The 20,282-nt window shown below is 35.3% G+C and overlaps 1 protein-coding gene across 11 annotated transcripts in view; it reads right to left on the minus strand.

Annotated features, from left to right (window-relative positions):
* Nucleotides 1-20,282, minus strand: part of MIA2 (MIA SH3 domain ER export factor 2) — a 117,488-nt gene that overhangs the window by 40,621 nt on the left and 56,585 nt on the right. For 9 of the 11 annotated variants that reach the window (XM_050798943.1, XM_050798941.1, XM_050798942.1 and 6 more), the window contains 8 exons: nt 18,717-18,827; nt 18,022-18,093; nt 17,067-17,171; nt 11,972-12,094; nt 9,948-10,068; nt 8,667-8,713; nt 7,805-7,895; nt 3,635-3,773 (listed from right to left, as the gene is read on the minus strand). In XM_050798943.1, coding sequence (XP_050654900.1) covers nt 3,635-3,773; nt 7,805-7,895; nt 8,667-8,713; nt 9,948-10,068; nt 11,972-12,094; nt 17,067-17,171; nt 18,022-18,093; nt 18,717-18,827 — 809 coding nt within the window. Of the gene's footprint in view, nt 1-3,634; nt 3,774-7,804; nt 7,896-8,666; nt 8,714-9,947; nt 10,069-11,971; nt 12,095-17,066; nt 17,172-18,021; nt 18,094-18,716; nt 18,828-19,389; nt 19,417-20,282 lie in introns of all 11 variants that reach the window. The other 2 variants (XM_050798952.1, XM_050798951.1) reach the window with 1 other exon arrangement.

The following is a 20,282-nucleotide window of genomic DNA, read 5'->3' on the forward strand; positions in this document are numbered from 1 at the left end:
TACTGTCATTAATAACCTTGGTCACCCAAGAAACATTTATTGAATACCACAGGAAAACACATTGAGTCCTAAATAGGTAACTTCCCTCCATCATGAATTTTGAGAAGGAACAAGACAAACGACTGAAGAAGTCTTGCGGCATAGCAGTAAATGTTTTGTATTCTACACACTACATTACCTATTGCTTAGAAAGCATTCCCTAAAGTCAATTACATTCATGGACGTTGTAAAAAAAAATAAGTCATCTCCTTAGGAAAAGCACGAAAGTGCGATGGGCATGGATATGGAAGAGAGATGTGCTTTTACAGACCGTGTAGACTGAAGATAGCTAGAAATTCTTTGACACCCCTCCTGATAAAAGGTGAGGTCTATATAACTTCCCATTGAATTTGGGTGGGCCTATTAATAATAGAAATTACACTGTGAAAGGAGACCTGATGATATGACTTAAAAATATCATATCTTGGCCAGGCACAGTGACTCATGCCTATAGTCCCAGCATTCTCAGAAGTTGAGGCAGACAGATTATGAGGTCAGGAGTTTGAGACCAGCCCGGCTAACATGGTGCAATCCCGTCTCCACTAAAAATACAAAAATTAGCCGGGTGCAGTGGCGGGCACCTGTAGTCCCAGCTACTCGGGAGGCTGAGGCAGGAGAATGGCGTGAACCCGGGAGGCGGAGGTTGCAGTGAGCCAAGATCGTGCCACTGCACTCTAGCCTGGGGGTCAGAGCGAGACTTCATCCCCCAAAAAAAAAAACAAAAGTAACACATCAAGCTTGTAGGTCCTACCATTTCATTTGTTTCCACTATTAAATTTGGGAAAACGGTATATCAGTCATGAAAAACATCAGGCCAACATCTAGACTGAACTTAAATTATACTATATGCAGCAAAAATACAAATTTAACATTTCACTGGTACTATCAACTCAATATTCTACTCTGAAGAAGTACCAATGGCATAATTCACTGAATTTCAGTAGCAAGTAGTTTAACTTAAATATAAGAAGGAAATTTAAAATATTTTAGGAATTTAAAATAATTTCAAACTAATGAATGAAATCATGTGAACAACACACACAACTAGGATACTACTCAGTTTCCTATCCTTTAAAAATCTAAAGAAAATACCTTTACTTTGAAATGTTAAATATTACTCATCAAAATTCTATAACCAACCATATACTTTTTTTATTCAAAAGATACACTCAAAAATATTTCTTTCACCTCAATCACTTATATCCAAGTTTTACTTTAATACCTTTCATTCTAACATAAAAAGAAGGGCCCACTCATAGGTATACTGGCTGAAAAACCATGAGATTATACTGTAATTCTTCCATTTTGTCAAGTTTATTCTCTTGCATACCCTGAGCAGTCCCAAATGGCCAAAGCTTCATAACAAATAACAACTTTTTAATTGTGAACTGAATCCAAATCATGACTGAAGTACAGAACTTGGCAGTGAATGAGCCAAGCACTACCCAGCATCCTGATCTCAAAGAAGCATTAGTACTCTCTACCAGTTTCCAAATATATAAAGTAGACTGTCATTATTTGTGCTAGTTATGTTCCACAAAGTCACTATAAATCGTAAATTAGCAAATACTAGATCACTGCTCCCAAGGGTAATACAGGGTTAGCTTCCTGCTATAGCCTCTGGTCACAAATATTTTATCAACCAACCAATATATAACCTTGTTTTTTGTGCGCTTCTGTTTAAAGATACCTTATTTAACATATATTGTTAATTTATTGACATTGAACTCACAGCCAAAAGCACTGTACTTCATGCCTAAACAAAGGTTATCTAACACATGTATTTTCTCTGTAACACACATCACAGCCTTCTTGTGCTTCAAAACACCACATAGCAGTTCAGCACTATGCTTAGGGGGCATTTAAAACAGCTTAATCACCAGCAAAAAGCATAAAAATGTAAAAAAATGAGGTACTAAATATACTGTAAAAGGACACTTGTTTGCAGAATGAGAGATGAAACAAGAAAGCAGAGCATTGCCTTGTTTGACCTCAGCTGGGAACATGCACATTGGGCAACTCCAATTTTTCATCATTCGGAATGTGTTCATGAATGGCTGCAAAAGCTCTGCATGTATTGATCTGATTTACAAATAAATTTTAGCAAGTAAGTGAATTCACAAATACAGATTCTATAAATAATGAAGAACAACTGTAATAACTTTCATTAAGAGCCTAAAGGAACCTGAAAGTCTGTTACATCTTATTACCCTTTACAATGAAAAAAATATGTGCTATTTGAAAATCTAGAGTCTTCAGATATCTCAAGGGTCTTCAGTGTACTTATGCATTTAGGCAACAGCATGCACACACACACTCTCCTTCACTCCAATATATAAAGGCACTGAACATATTTGTACATATATTCAACAAACATGTACTGAACAGCTATCATGTGTCTCACATGCTTTAGGCACTGGGAACACAGAAGTGAAGAAAATAATTCTCTCTCAGAGTTCATATTTAATGTAGGGAAGATAAAAGAAAGAAAAGCAATCAATCATCAGAGGACAATAAGAGCTATGAGGCAAAATAAGGGGATGAAGAATAGCAGGTATTATTTTAGTTAGAGTAGCCAGGGAAGGATTCTTTGAGGTAACATTTGAACCCAGGCCTAATAAAATGAAGAACTGAGCCATGCAAATATATAGGAAACATCATTCCAAGCAGAAGAAACAAGTGCAAAAGACCCTGAGGTCAATGTGCTAAAGAGCATCAAAAAGGCCAGTGTCGGATGGAGGGTACTGAGAGGAAAATGAACATGAATAAGCTAAAATTGAAGAGGTGGCCAAGGGTCCAATCCTGTACTGTCTTGTAGGCCAAGATATAAAAGCTGCGGGTTAAGTGTGATATAAAGGCACCCGGGGATTTTGAGCACAAGAGTGACCATACTCACAATTCACACTTTAAGGGTCATCCTGCATGCTGCAGAGAAAACAAAGTGCAGGAGAACGGGTGGAAAGGAGGAGACTACTCATAAGGCTACTGTAATAAGCCAGATGTTAACTACTGATGACTAGACTAATATGGGAGATAGTAAAAAGTGATCAGATTCAGGCTATAAAAAAGCTGACAGGATTTAATGACAGAATAAATAGGAGATATAAAAGCAAGAAAGAAGTCAAAAATGGCTTGAGGAGCCACCCTATATAACTAAGTAAAGGACACTGCCATTTACTAAGACAAGGAACACTTGGGCAGAAGCAACTTGCACAGAACAGAGAAATCCGTTTTACATATATCAGAGATGGAATTAAATGGGCAGTTCGATCAAGAGTGTCCACTCAGAAACCCTGCCAGTATTAGGAAGTTTAAGGTAATAATTTGCTGACTACTTACTAGAAGCTAAACAGGATTCGTTAACTAGCTTGGAAATTCCAACATCATTTACAATATTTTCTTTGTTGAAAACAAAAGTGTTTCCAGATTTATTGAAAAGTATTCCAGATCAAATACCTTTCTTAAAAATAAGTTGATGACATGCAATCTAATCACAAATTGAGAACTTTCAGTAATCGCTACAGGTAACCATGTAACATGTATCCCTAAAGCTATTTTACTTGCTATTCAATGGAGTTAACATAATTTTGATTACCTGTGGAGTTTCATTTCATTTTCTTGATATAATTCAGTCATTACTTTTAGTTTCTGTTGAAGCTTCTGATTCTCATTTTCAAAATGTGTGTTTTCTGACTGCAAAGATGCTTGTTCAGTCTGAAGACTTTTAATATGCTCTATATAAAAAGTTTAAGTCATAATCAAAGGAGTAAACATTTTGAGTTGCATACTAACATTTCAGAAACATAAAAATTACTAAAAATAATATATTATTAATAAACTGAACTCTATCCAATAACAAAAAATCTATAAGGTATTTTGATTACCTGAATGCTTTTATTGTTATTAGTTGATTGACACATAAAAACTGTACATATTTATGTGGTACAGTGTGATATTTCAATACAAGTATTCAATGTGTAATAATCCTATCAGGGTAATTAGCATATCCATCACCTCTAACATTTGTCATTTGTTTATGTTATGAACATTCAAAATCCTCTCTTCTAGCTATTTAAAAATAACAATATGACAAAGTAGATCTAAGAAAAAGAAAAATAAATATAAAGTTAACTAGTCACCCTACAGTGCTATAGAACACTAGAAATGGTTCCACCTATCTAGTTATAATTTTGTATCTGCTAACTAACCTCTCCCTAATCCGCTACCCTCTATATTTCCCAACCTCGTATTACTATTACTATTCCACTCTCTACTTGTATAAGATCAACATTTTTAGCTCCCATATATGAGTGAGAACATATACCATTTCTCTTTCTGGTGTGGCTTATTTCACTTAAAATAGGCTCACTCATGTTGCCACAAAACAGGATCCCATTATTTTTTGATGACTGAATAGTGTTCCACTGAGTGTATTAATATTTTAATTAAGGAGCTATATAAATTGTTTTAATTTTGGCCGGGCACAGTGGCTCATGCCTGTAAATCTCAGCACTTTGGAAGGCCGAAGTGGGTGGATCACTTGAGGCCAGGAGTTCAGTATCAGCCTGGCCAACATGGCAAAACCCTGTCTCTACTTAAAATACAAAAATTAGTCAGGTGTTGTGGGGCACGCCTGTAATTCCAGCTACTTGGGAGGCTGAAGAAGGAGAACTGCTTGAACCTGGGAGGCAGAGCTTACAGTGAGCCAAGATCACACCAATGCACTCCAGCCTGGGTGAAAAAGCGAGACCCTGTCTCCAAAAAAAAAAAAAAAAAAAACTTCTAATTTTTATTATTATTTAGAGAATTCCCAAAACCTTAAACATTCTAATTCTAGCATCTAATTTTCAATTTTGGAGCTAAATGCCACTAACTTTCTCAGGAAGGTCTTGGAGATAAGAGTTTTAAAGGGAGATATTGTAGTTCAACATTCCCTGTAAAACTATTTCCAGGTGATGAATAATGCCTGTTTTTATCTAGTAAAAACTTTCTCTCTCAATAAATACTTAAATTCTACCTAGCCCTCCCTTTTAAGCTAAAATTTTGACATATAAGTCAAGCCAGAATTCTGGATCTTCTCATAACAAACGCTCAAACATACTCCTAGTTTAAAGCAGATCAAGACCAGAGAGAAAAATACCAACTTTAAGCTTTGTTTCAACTGCTAAACCATCTTTAAAAAAATCTATAAAATAAAAATGAATAATTCTAAATAATTATGAATGCTTTATAATTTATGCACCAATTTTTTTAAAAAACCTCCTTTCTCTTCTAAAATAATTACCTCAACTCTGAGCTCCTCCAAAATTGAAGTACCAACTCTGAACATCTCTAATATTAAGGTACCAAGATAATAACCTCAACTCCTCTAAGATGAAGGAAGGTATCATCTCCCATAACATGTATATGAATCACCACCACAAATCTTAACAGACAAAACTCAATCTGCCTAAAGAGGAAAGTTTTGGAAATCGTATTAACAAGCATGAAAATTTTAGTAATTACATGTAATGGTATTTAATTATTCTAAAACCCTCATGACATGGTTTGGCTTTGTGTCCCCATCCAAATTTCATGCTGAATTGTAATTCCCAATGTTAGAGGTGGGGCCTGACAGGAGGTGATTGGACCAAGGGGGTGGTTTCTAATGGTTTATCACCATCCTCCTAGTGCTGTCTCCCGCTAGGTGATAGAGTTCTCAAGAGATCTGGTTATTTTAAAGTAACACCTCCCCTTTCACTCTCTTCCTCCTGCTCCCACCATGTAAGACGTGCTAGCTTCCCCTTCACCGTCCACCATGACTGTAAATTTCCTGACGCCTCCCCAGAAGCAGAAGCCTGTCAGCCTGCAAAACCATGAGCCAATTAAACCTCTTTTCCTTACAAATTACTCAGTTTCAGGTAGTTCTTTACAGCAATGTGAGAATGGACTAATATAACCCATTAAACATACAAACCAAAATAACAGTTTACATAAATCTTTAAATATTAAATGATTAAATGTATAGGAAATTGTATGTAACTATCTTTCCACAGAAATTTTTTAATCTACATCAGAAAAAAAAATTCATTGACCTAGGCTTTAAGCCATTGCCAAGAACAATCACATAAAGAAATTAACGTTGGGTATTATCTCTATTAAAATTCAATCATCCCTACTGTAAAACAAATAAGCAAACTACAACCCAATACTTAATTAATGTATTTATGTACTCCTTTTTTTTTTTTTGAGACAGAGTCTCGCTCAGTCACCTAGGCTGGAGTGCAGCGGTGCGATCTTGGCTCACCCCAGGTTCAAGAGATTCTCATGCTTCAGCCTCCCAAGCAGCTGGGACTACAGGCATGTGCCACCACGCCCGACTAATTTTTGTATTTTAAGTAGAGACAGCGTTTCACCATGTTGGCCAAGCTGGTCTTGAACTCCCCAGCTCAAGTTATCTGCCCACGTTGGCCTCCCAAAGTGCTGGGATTACAGGCGTGAGCCACCATGCCTGGCCATATTTTTGTACTTCTACTCTAGCTATTTTGTTTGGAATTGTGACTTAAAGACCACTGTAAATGATTACGAGAAAAGGCAGAAACAGTTTAGAGGAAAATCTTCATGCTATGAATAAAAGATCAATTACAGAAATTTATCTTTCATGATCCATTAAAAAAAGTTAGATTTGGAAGAAGAGTACAGGCAGACATAGAGTCTCCAAATATTAATCTAAGAAAAAAAACAAAGATTTGCCAGGAAACTCTATTAAGGAGTGGGACAGCTGGTGAGCAAATTTCCTTGCTACTCTGGCACTCTGTACACACGTTTTTTCAAATACCACTTCCTTGAAAGTAAGCTATCTTTTCCTTCTGTGAATCTCCCATGGCTTTTAGTACAATGCTTTACATATAGCAACATTCTCTTAAACTAATACTAATGTTTCTCTAAATCCAAAAATAATCCAATTACTAAAATCATGTGAGTAGGGATATAATTGTTTAATAACCTCTATGGTTGGTGGTTCAATCTTTTAAAATAGTATTATAAATGTAGTTCACATACTGTAGAAGTTTTTGAAAATACAGATAAGTAAAAAGAATATAAAAATCTGTCCATAATCCCATATTCAGAGATAATCATTGTTGACATTTGAGTATGTCCTTCCAAATGTATATAGTAAATCTTTTTACTTATTCTTTTTTATTTTTATAAAATGAGATGCTATTTATGCCAACTTTAAAATTTTTCAAACATATTGACGGAACTTGTTTACTTTTTGAAAATACAAACACTATCAGCAAAATAAACATAAATGTTTTCAATTAAAACAAAACCTTTGTTTCTACAGGTCTAACATCACTCTTGTATGTGCTAATATACTATGTATGTACATTAAAGGAACAAATCATACTGCAAGTAGTACCACTAGTGAAGATCAATTTTTCAATTAACAGAGATTTTAAACATTAAGTTTCAATTTGTTAATTTTTAACATCTAAAACATAACAAACACATAGCACTGTAATTCAAAGATAAATACAGTTTTACATGTGTTTTTAAAAATTTCATTATTTTAACTTCACATAAATACAGAGGAAATCAATATACCTTTAGCAACAATGACAACAAAAACCAGGACTGTTTCACAAATACCTAACAAGAACAAAAGTTAAAATATATATATAATTGGATCTTCCCAAAATTAATTCAATTAATTTTTACCATTCTCTGACAGGAGGTGTACTTACTTAGAAAAACATCAAAAGTGTGTATATAGATGACCTACCTGTAAGCTCTTCCTTTGTTTTATCAACTTCAGATAACTGAATATAAATTTGGTTTCTTTCTCCTTCTAAGGTTTTTAAAGAAGCATTTAACTTTAAAGAAGGGAAGAAGGAGAAAAGTAACATTAATTAGTTATACAACAACAACAAAAATAACATAAAACCTCACTATAACAACCCCAACACTTTTTAAGCTCTTTTATCATTTTGATGAAATTATCACCTGGAATACAGAAACCAATAATGCAACTTCCATCTTAAAAAAACCAGCAAAGTCATCAATACTTGTAAATCTCAGAACAAGGGATAGAGAAAAGTAGTGAATGCTTTTCACTGGATGCTTAAGAAAGTGACTATTTTCATTCTATTTACTTTCAACAAAAGTTTTTATTAAAGCAGCCTTCAAACTACATTACCAAGACTTCACATAGATCAGCAAAAATGAGAATACCACTACTAGGGTGGAAAAGAGAAGGAATAAACCAGAAAAAAAGGAATCTAGTATTTACTTAAAATAGGATATAGGGCAGAAGGGGTAAGAAAATACTGAGACTAGAAGAAAAAGAATGCACTGAAGAAGTATGAGATAAAATACAAGAAACATTTTAAATATATTCTTATCTGAAAAAATGAGTACAGAACTTGGAATTTTTTATTTTGATAAATTCCAAAAATTATATGAACTTCTAAAGTTAATAACTGAAAGTAAAAAGTAATTGACGATGAAAATTCTGGTAATTTCTTAAATATTTGTATATGGGAACAATAAAATGGATTTTTTAAACAGTTACTATAAAGGAGACATGAGTAATCCATGCTCTTTTTCTTCCTCCTTATTCTTTATATGTATCTAATAGCACAAACCTTAGCAGCATGAATCAGTTTCTTCAAAGCTCCTTTTGGAGGATTATCTACAGTGAAAATCAAAAGCACAACAATGATTTGGGAAAATAGTACAATATGACAATAGACATCAAAATGAGTTTATCAGTTCACTCAACCAGAAACTTATAATCCCTCTCCTTGCTACAATAAAGCATTTGGTATAAAGCAGAATGGCCTTGGACCTGCTTCCAGGAAGCTAAACAATAAAAGCACTGAAGTGCCTTATCATTTAACAATGTTCTTCAGCTCTAACTCGAAGAACAGACTTATAACAAGGATTCGATATTCATCTAAATATAGACCACAATCGTTAACTATTCTTGGATTCTTACAGCATCCAAAATATGAGTAAAATTATAACCCAAGTTAAAACAACATTAAACAAGCATGAGTTTTCTCAAATAGAGAAAGAATTATTTCATATATGATCAAGTAGAAATGAAAAAGTATAAACAGAACTTTATATACTTATTTTAGGGATGTAATTTTTTCCAACATATTAATGTTATCATGAAAAACCTTTTAATCGCACTTTTTTCTCCTTAATAAATTTGTTAATTATGCAGGGGGTTGAGGAAGAGAACAGAAAAATAACATAAAAGTCTGAAGAACTACTACTGGGGTAAAATGAGGGAGGGGTACATGGGGCCTCTGTACTAGTTTTAGAACTCCCTATGATGCCATATTTCAAAATAAAAAGGTTTTTTTCAGGTCAAAGGAATTGGTGTGAGAATACAGTAAGTGGCTATAGTGAAACTAACTTTTGCTACTTTCACCAACTTCAGAGCACAACCAGCAGTGGCAATAACAATTTGAATGGCTAAGATTAAAAGTACTGTAACCATCTGAACCTCTGACGAAAGCAAAAGAAGTATCCTGAAGTATTCATTTATAGAACACTCATTTCTCAAACTAGTCATTCATCCATTTGATTAGCTTACAGTACAGGGAAAAACAGGTATTGAAATGATTATGATGTAATTTTGAAAGTGGCTATAATAAAGATATGTATAATACACAAAGAAAACAAAGCAGGGAGGCTGTAAGTGTGTCTGAGCAGCTGGAGAAAGACTTACTGAAAAGGCAATGCTCCAGCTGAAGCTAAACTACAAGGGATGGTGAGAAAGGACAGTATGTTGCAGACAGACAGAATGTGCCAAAGTAAAAGCATATAAAGAACATGGTGCACATAGGGGGAAAAAAGGAAATAGAAGAGCTAGTCACCATTTTAGCAAAAGGAGATGAGTCATGACTTAATACCTAAGTAAGCACCATTTTCTGATTCACTGTTCATTTCTAATTCCAAGTTATCATCATCCATTATGTCTTCTCCAAGCACAGCAGCCCAATCTTTCATCTTTAGCAAGCGTTCAGTCAGAGTCTTGACATTTAACAAAGGGGAAAAACAGAGAGAGTAATGCCTTATGCTAAGAGCTTTACAACTTCTGAATGTCCAGTTATAGTTTAAAAATCAATCCACATAAATAACAACACAAGAGCTCTTATTTTCCACCTCTTAAGATATTGTAAAGTCTTGAGAAATGATAACATTTATTGACTATTAAACTCTGCAAGATAAAAACCAAAACTAGTTATTCCCAAATCAAGTATAGTACATATTAATATCATGCAACTAAAAAGTAGTAAAATATTTTTGTATATGACATTTCTCACATGCCACAAATAACAGTGGCCTAATTAACATAAGAGTAAATTCTGTGTGACACCAAACACATCTACAGTGAGATACATAATGTATAAAAAGATCGTATATTTTTACTTGATTTATTCAAGGAAACAATTAGCTGAGGAGTTCAACTGAGATAAAGACATTTATAAAATAGAATTTGAATGGAACATTAGAGGTTTTCCAAAAGTACTTTTTGAATTTTGTTGAATAAAGAATATTTTCCAACACTACAGATAATCAAATGACGTGTCACGTATTCCTCTGGAGGAACCCACCTAAAAATAATGCACTGCTCTACAATTTTCACCCTTCGATCTCCTCCCTCTCTTCAGAGTTCCAAGCACAAATAACATGGCCTATACCTTTCAGCAGAGCTTGAGGTTAGCATTTCATTCTTGTTATCTTTAAAAGAATCCCAAACCCTTTAGTAGAGGAAGTTTAGAAAAAATAAAACAATATGTCACAGCCGGGTGCGGTGGCTCACGCCTGTAATCCCCACACTTTGGGAGGCTGAGATAGGTGGATCATCTGAGGTCGGGAGTTCAAGACTAGCCTGGCCAAAATGGTGAAACCCCGTCTTTACCAAAAATACAAAAAAATTAGCCAGGCATATTGGCACATGCCTGTAGTCCCAGCTACTCAGGAGGCTGAGGCAGGAGAATCACTTTAACACAGGAGGCAGAGGTTGCAGTGAGCTGAAATGGTGCCATTGCACTCCAGCCTGGGCAACAAGATTGAAACTCTGTCTCCAAAAAATATATATATACACACACACACATATTTACTTTATATATATATAATTTATATATATATAGGACTTTATATACATATAAGTATACATATTATATATATTATATATTTAATATATATTTTTATATATAATATATATTATGTACTAAATATATGTGTGTGTGTGTGCCAAATTCTGAATAAAAGAAAGCTGGAATTTTGAAAATATTCTTAGCAGCAATATAACTAGCATAAATCCATCACTTTCAATATGACAACATCACTTTGTAAATTATAGAACATTAGCTTTACATAGTATTTGATACATGTGAGTATCTGTATTTACCAGCATTAAGACTTTTTAAATGAGTAGGAAATGAAAAAAGTCAAAAAATCCAAAGCGTAATATCGATTATTTTATTCCTACAATTAGAGTCAAGTTTCAATTAAATTTATTTTTTAAAAGTATTCCTCTCCATGAAAGTACATACACCAGTTAAAGATATTCAATTTATATATATAACTATGTGTCCAATTTCTCAAACTCTTCCAACCTCCTAACAGGAGCAGATAGCATCCTGAAGAGAAACAGTAAAAACCATTATTTTTATTTCTTTATTAAATACCTAGGCTAAAATACAGAGAAGAAAACAGGACACACAGAATATTCATATAAGTATGTATGTGTGTATCTGCATGTACATACTGCAAATATGTAAGTATTCAAGAAACATTTGAAAATCTGGCCAAATACGTTATAAAAATATGTTGTGAAAATAAAAGCTGCTAAAAACTAGTTTTCAAACTTCAGAGTTAGTGTAAAATTCTAGCCAACTTGGTCACTAAAACCAGTAGAGCCATTTACCTTGATGTGATTTTCTTTATCATTTAGAACCTGTTCTGCGTGTACTTTGGAGTCTTCAAATGTTATTTTCTGTTTATTAAGTTCACTCACTTGTTCTTTCCATACTTCAGCTTCTTGCAAAAGCTGAAAATGAAAATTTTAAAAATGCAACTCATTACATAAGTGAATCATTAAAAGATACTAAGAAGGCACTGTGTAGCCACTTAAAAAAGAAAGACATGGCTCCTGTTTTCAAAGAACTTTCAAAATGGGGTAGTGTAAAATAACACACACATTCTTCAACTAGTTTATATCATATATTTATATCAAATAAAGGTTTTCTGAGTTATACATATCTTAGATTTGATCATTTCTTACCATTCCTCATATCCCAAATAAAATGTCATGCCTTACTTGCATTAAAATTTATTTTTTAAATCATTGTGCAATTTTGTACTTAAAATAACTAATCTTTAGAAATACCACCAGCCTGGCCAACATGGTGAAACCCCGTCTCTACTAAAATACAAAAATTAGCTGGGCGTGGTGACACATGCCTGTAGTCCCAGCTACTCGGGAAGCTGAGGCAGTAGAATCACTTGAACCCAGGAGGCAGAGGTTGCAGTGAGCTGAGATTGTGCCACCGCACTCCAGCCTGGCAACAGAAAGAGACTCCATCTCAAAGAAAAAATAATAATAATAACATTAATCTAGAACAGACAAGATTCTGCACAAACAGTATTCTACTACATATACTACATATACAGGAAAGTATATTCTACTACATATACTACATATATTCTACTACGTATACTACATATACAGGAAAGGAAAGCCTTTCTGAACATGACAAAAAGTAAAGATCATCATAAAAGGTAGACTTGACTATATAAAGCTTAAAAGCTTCACAAATCAAATACAACACAAATGAAATTTAAAGACAAATAACTAGAAAGGAATTCTTTTTTTTTTTTTTTTAGAGGCAGGGTCTCATTCTCTCATTCAAACTGGACCACAATCTTAACTACTGGGCTCAAGATATTCTCTCACCTCAGCTTCCCAAGCAACTAGACTACAAACACATGTCACCATACCCTGCTAATTTTTTTATTTTTATTTTTTGTAGAATCAGGGTCTTGCTCTGTTGCTCAGACTGATCTTGAACTCCTGGCCTCAAGTGATCCTCCCACCTGGACCTTCCAAATCACTGGGATTACAGGTGTGACCCACTGCACCCCACCAAGAAAGTATTCTCGTAATATTTGTAGCAGAAGGTTAATAACCTTAGCATGCAAAGAGCTCTTAGACCTCAATAAGAAAAATAGGCAAAGAAAAAAAAAGACTGAGCGGGCAATTCACAAAAGAAATGGCTCATATATATGAAAAAGTCTAAATTTATTCAGTCTTTGAAACTATGTTCTACCAAACAGTAATTATTGGATTTCTCTGCAAAACTAAGGCTTCATTAGCATATTTCCTAACACATGAAAAGTAACCCTTTTCTATGTATATATAACAGAATCAGATGATACAGGTAAAAACAAATGAGAATTCAGGAAACAATTCACATTTGGTGATTAGGTCATCTCTCATGAGGCAATAAAGAGACTTGAGTACACAGTATGCAGTATTAAAACATGAGAGAAGGAGTGTATTAGAACATGGCATCAGTGAATACAGTTTGTTTCAAGAACTTTGATTATTACAAGGGAGTTAGATGAAAGCAGTTGTAAAGAGTAAGACTAATCTAGGTGAAATATTTTCCAAGGTGGAAAAGGTAACTATTGATCATAACATGGCAAATTTAACACGGGGTTTACCACCACTTTCTACTCAAATCTATTAAAATGGCAGAAAACAGATTATTTTTTTCAAACGCATAAACCCACGAGGAAAAAAGAATAGGAGATGAGACAAAAGATAATTGTAGAAGTAGAAAATGGAAAGAGATGGAAGTGTGATAAAAAGACTCAACCTACTAGAGAGAACTAAAATCTAAGCCAGAACGTAGGAACACCCAAAAGTAGGCTGATTTGATATACCCCAGAAAGACTCATGATTTGAAGGCACAAATAGTAGGGAAAATAAGCAGGATTGGAAAAAAGGAGGACTGGCCAAAAGTCTGTATAAAAAGCAGTTGGAACGCCTCCCATGACATAAATATATACACATTCTTATTCTCTCATTCATTCTCTATCTCTGTCTCTTACACACACACACACACAAACAAACACACACACACAAACACACACACACACACACACAAAACCCTACTGGGTTATTCTTTGGAGAGGTAGAACCTGAGACTCTGGGACATCTATCCAGGTGAAGGTGGAAATAACATACTGAAAACATAAAAGTACTGAGAGGAAACTGACTTACTGAACAGTCAGACACCAGCACTCTTTACCTGACTGAGTTGCAAGACTGTTGGCAAATAGGCTTACATCTCCCAAATGGGAAATGTGGAGGACTCATCCCCGTGCAAACAGTCGTCAGATACCAACAACTGAGAATCCTCCAATTATAAATACCCTAACCTGGCCAGGCGCAGTGGTTCCTGCCTGTAATCCCAGCACTCTGGGAGGCCAAGGCAGGCAGATCACTTGAGGTCAAGAGTTCAAGACCAACCTGGCCAACATGGTGAAACCCCATCTCTACCAAAAACACAAAAATTAGCCAGATGTGGTGGTGCATGCCTGTAATCCCAGCTACTTGGGAGGCTGAGGCAGGAGAATCACTTGAACCCAGGCAGCAGAGGTTACAGTGAGCCGAGATAGCGCCCTGAACTCCAGACTGGGTGACAAAGTGAGACTCTGTCTCAAAAAAAAAAAAAAAGAAAAAAAAGAAAATAAATACTCTAACCAGAATATCCTGTAGAAAAGCCCGCCAACAGCTGGGTGCAATGGCTCACGCTTGTAATCCCAGCACTTTGGGAGGCCGAGGCGAGTGGATCACCTGAGGTCAGGAGTTCAAGACCAGCCTGGCCAACATGGTGAAACCCCATCTCTAGTAAAAATACAAAAAATTAGCCGGGCGTGGTGGCAGACGCTTATAATCCCAGCTTGGGAGGCTGAGGCAGGAGAATCACTTGAACCCAGGAGGCGGAAGTTGCAGTGAGCCAAGATCACTCCAGCCTGATCAGCAAGGCGAGACTCCGTCTCAAAAACAAAAAAACAACAAAAAAAAAACAAAACAAAAGAAAAGAAAACCCCGCCAGTGGCCAGGCACGGTGGCTCGCACCTGTAATCCCAGCACTTAGGGAGGCCAAGGCGGGTAGATCATGAGGTCAAGAGACGTGTAATGATCCGTAATTTCAGAGAAGAGGAAACAATAAAAAGATATTAAAAGCTTCCAGGGAGGAAAAAAGCAGATTACCAAATATATCCAATTATCTGAATAGCTTCTGACTTATTAAAAGCAATACTGGAAAGTCAAGACAATGGAGTGACAGTGTCAAAATTTTGAGGAAAAAAAAATATGCCAACCCAGAATATATTCAACCAAAATATCAAGAAGTATGAGAAGCAAGACATTTCCAGGCGTGTAAGTTCTTAAAAAATTACTTCCTATACCTCTTCCTCAGAAAGTTAACCAAAAGAATTAACCACAAAAGAGCTTAGATATGGGAAATAGAAGATCTAACACAGGAGAAAGACGAGGAATCTTTAGGATGGGGGTGAAGTGAAATCTAGGGGCCACAGAACAGAACACACACCTACAGAATAAGTTCTTATTAAACCAGGAGAGGCCCGAGAAAAAAACTGCTTCAAGAAAAAGAAAACGAAATTAACATATTAAACAAAGCATTTGAAGGCATGAATAAGATACCTGTATCTCTAGAAGACAGTGTACAGATGAACCAGGTAAGTATACAAGAAACAAAACAATTATTAACTCTAAGGAAAATATTGAATAAGACAGAATATGTAATAAGAACAAACCACGAGGCCAGGTGCAGTGGCTCATGCCTATAATCCTAGCACTTTTGGAGGCCGAGGCGGGCGGATCATGAAGTCAAGAAATCGAGACCATCCTGGTCAACATGGTGAAACCCCGTCTCCACTAAAAATACAAAAATTAGCTGGGCATAGAAGCGTGTGCCTGTACACACGCCTGTAGTCCCAGCTACTCAGGAGGCTGAGGCAGGAGAATTGCTTGAACCTGGGAGGCAGAGGTTGCAATGAGCCAAGATCACACAACTGCACTCCAGCCTGGCAACAGAGTGAGACTCCGTCTTAAAAAAAAAAAAAAAACAACAACAACAACAACAAACCATGTGGCTCTGGTGTGAGTAATATTTGGATAATTATAATAACTTAATCGGGCCGGGCGCGGTGGCTCAAGCCTGTAATCCCAGCACTTTGGGAGGCCGAGACGGGCGGATCACGAGGTCAGGAGATCGAGACCATCCTGGCTAACACGGTGAAACCCCGTCTCTACTAAAAAATACAAAAAATTGCCGGGCGAGGTGGCGGGCGCCTGTAGTCCCAGCTACCCGGGAGGCTGAGGCAGGAGAATGGCATAAACCCGGGAGGCGGAGCTTGCAGTGAGCTGAGATCCGGCCACTGCACTCCAGCCTGGGCGACAGAGCGAGACTCTGTCTCAAAAAAAAAAAAAAAAAAAAAAAAAAAAAAAAATAACTTAATCACTGAAAAATTTTCCCACTGAAAAGTTCCAATTATATTGGCAAAGCAGAAGAAGAAATATACCTAGGAGTATCTATGTATGTGGGCGAGAAACAGGGCAAATGCCACCTCCTCATGTGATCTGCCGCCAGAACTGCTTCTATCTTTAGGCCCCAGATCTATAACTTCAATAATCCTCACTCGCATTCTCTGTACCCCTTCAGTCTGGTTTTAAGTTGGTTATGATTACCAAAATGCTAAATGCCCTGGCTTACTTTCCCTGTCCTGGGGGTAGAGGCTGCCAAAAGTATACACTTTGGTATGCTATACAAAAGAGACAGACACTGAAATACGTAAGGGAGACTGTCCTACTCTCGTGCTCTCAAGGAAAAGCCTACACTTGTCCCTAGTATGGGTCAGTCATGAGGATGCCAAGAATATTTATAATTACATATTCACAAGTTGAAGAGTCCCTACAGAACACAAACCTGTTTCTCACTTTCCTGCAATTGAGAATTTTCATTCAAAGCATCTTTTATTGCTATCTTCAGTCGTTCTTCATTCATTTGAAATATCCTGAAGGTCATTTTGGCCTAAGTAAAACAAAAAATATCAAGTTTGTAACAATTAATTTAATACACATCTTTACACATACTCCCTAGAACACAGAATTAAACAAAGGCAAAACCATGCCAATATTAACAGCAGAGGCAGCATGGTGTAGCAGAAAAAAGGCTTGTCTAGAATTGCGGTCTAGTCCTGCCTCTCCCACTAACTTGCTACGATGTGACCTTGGACAAACCTCTTGTAACTTTCTATGTACTGTGCAGCAAATTTTGATAACTATTTGTTCTGTCTCCCCTACTAAAATTTAAGCTTCCTGGGGACTTTTTTGTCTATTAATGTTAAGTATCAAGCAACCAGTCCTCAATATATAGTAATAGCTCAACAAACACTTACCCATTGAAAAGATGAACTTTTCTGAAGTAGTTCATGTAAAAAAGAAAATACAAGCTGGGTGCGTTCGCTCATGCCTATAATCCCAGCACTTTGGGAGGCCAAGGTGGGCTGATCACTTAAGCTCAGGAGTTCAAGACCAGCCTGGCCAACATGGCAAAACCCCGCCTCCACTAAAAATACAAAACTTAGCCGGGTGTGGTGGCGCATGCCTGTAATCCCAGCTACTCAGGAAGCTAAGGCAGGAGAATTGCTTGAACCCAGGAGGTGGAGGTTGCAGTGAGCCAAGATCATGCCACTGTACTCCAGCCTGGGCAACAAAGCCATGCTCATTCATTTAGGTATTATTAAAAAATAATAATAATAATACATATCTGGGATCCCCTATATCTCAAATTCTACTATTATATCTTATTTCTTAATTTAAAAAAATTAAATTAAAATGATTTTCAAAAGCAACAGACCTACCAGACTAATTCAACTTACTTCAGCTACTTGTGATTTGAGGGATTTTGACTCATCTTCTAGAGACTGTATCCTTTTAGAAATATCCGCCATCTAGAAAGACAGTATCAGGCAATAAATATTTATTAAACTCTAGTTTCCAAAATGCCATAAATATTAGATATACTATTAACCTAACACTTTTGCTCCATAAGCGACAGCTCAAATTAAGAAACCTTCTCAGTTTATTTAGCCATATGCTTAAAGGGATTTTATATGAACATTACATAACTATAATATCTCGTATCAACTTTAATATTTCATAACATTTAAGTTATATAGGCTCAAGATAAGTCCACTAACATGTTTTACTAAATAATCTCATATACATCAAGATTTTCATTAAGATAGGTTTTTTTAAAAGAAAAAGTTACAATGTTAATATACATGTTAAGTAATTACAAATATACACTATGTACACGATTATTCAGTTTTTATTTACATGAGCTACTTGCATAGTACATACAGAAATTTTCTATAAAAATATGCAAGAAATTTAACACAGTAACATCTAGGGGGAAGTGAAAAAAGTGGCTCTAGAAAATTTTGCTCCCTACAACCTTCTGTATTCTTTACATTTTTTACAAAAATGTAATACTTTAACCACTATCACATTAATTTTTTAAAGCTCAGTAACTTTCTTTTTCTTATATTCTCCTCAAATAAAAAAGCCCTACCAATTCATCTTGTTCAGAATGTTTACATTTCTCTTCTTTTAACTCTTTTTCTAGACAGAATATTTCATCCTCAAGTTCAGACTTGGACCTGTTCAGCTTTTCACAGGTTGCCTAAGAGAGAAAGCGAACTTTATAAAACAGATATAAGAATTTTTCATTAGAGAAAATCAGATGAGCATAATCAAAAATATGTACTGTAAGTTAAATAACTTTCATTTATATATTTGCTCATTTTTATAATATCAAAATAACAGCAACTGTAGCAGTGGTCAGCAAACTTCTGTAAAGAGCCCGGGAATAAATATTTTAGGCTCATAGGCCATGCAGTCTTTGTCGCAATTACTCAACTATGCCATTGCAGTGAGAAACAAAAGCAATACCTAAATGAATGAGCATGGCTGTGTTCCAATACAATTTTTTATTACAAAAAAGTGGCCCACTAGGCACAGTTTGCCAACCTCTGCTTAAAACCATTATAAAGAAAAAAATGAGAAATAAAGCTAATTTAATATAATTAAAGGCATGACATAAAAAATCAACTAAAAAACCATCAACGCTCCTTCATGATAATATTCCACATTGAATTAAGACCTATTTTCTATGACCTTTTTAATTTAAAATGATTCGTTATTGGATTATTCCAACTGGATTTTAAATACTATAATAAACATACCTCTGATATTTGTGATCCTTCAACAAACTTGTTAAAGAAAAATAAACCAAAAGATTCAAAGATTTTAATGCAGGCCAAAATAAAAGCAGAACAAATACATACTACATTACAGTGATTTAAAAACTTGTTTATACATATTACCCCAAATTTGACTATTTCATTACAGGAATTCCCTGACCTGATTCAAAATTACTCTATTGGTTTGATTTTATCTACAGATTCAGCTATCATATTTTTTTAATTGCATTACATTATAGTTTGAATTCAATTATGATTACTATTACTGAAAATACCATGCTAAAAAATTACTAAAATTGAAGATTTTCCAAAATATTGAATGCAGCTAAAAATTCAGAAAATTTTACTCCTATAATTCATTACCTTGAAAATAAATTGGTGTGTAATATTTTATCCTCAATATTATGAAGCTTGAGTAAATGTCTTTGCTACCTACTTTTTGCTCTTCTGTTAGCATGCCAAATGCCTTCTAAAATTCTTTTATCAAACTAATAAATTACTACTGGGAGAGTAGTTAAGACAGAGAGTCAGCAAATAAAATATAATTTCAACAACTTCTTGAAGACAGTAACAGACAACAAGTGAAGAAAATATCAAGAAACTTATTTAGAATCCAATTTATAACTTCCTTTGGACTCTACTAGAAAATTCTGAATCATAACACATAAGAGTTTCTGATGATTACGGACAGCAGTGATTGAGAACTGCCACACCGTACTGGACACTTATCAAAGGTACAAGGTCTACTGTTTTCTATTTTAATATTTGCAGATGCAGGGGTCCTCTGCTATCCTTTGTCACTACTCTGCTTTTTACAAGACGTCCATATCTAAACAGTAGTAAGGCATTCCCATCACTTACCCTAATCTGTCTTA

Source organism: Macaca thibetana, chromosome 7, assembly GCF_024542745.1.
Source record: "Macaca thibetana thibetana isolate TM-01 chromosome 7, ASM2454274v1, whole genome shotgun sequence".
NCBI classification, from domain to species: Eukaryota; Metazoa; Chordata; class Mammalia; order Primates; family Cercopithecidae; genus Macaca; species Macaca thibetana.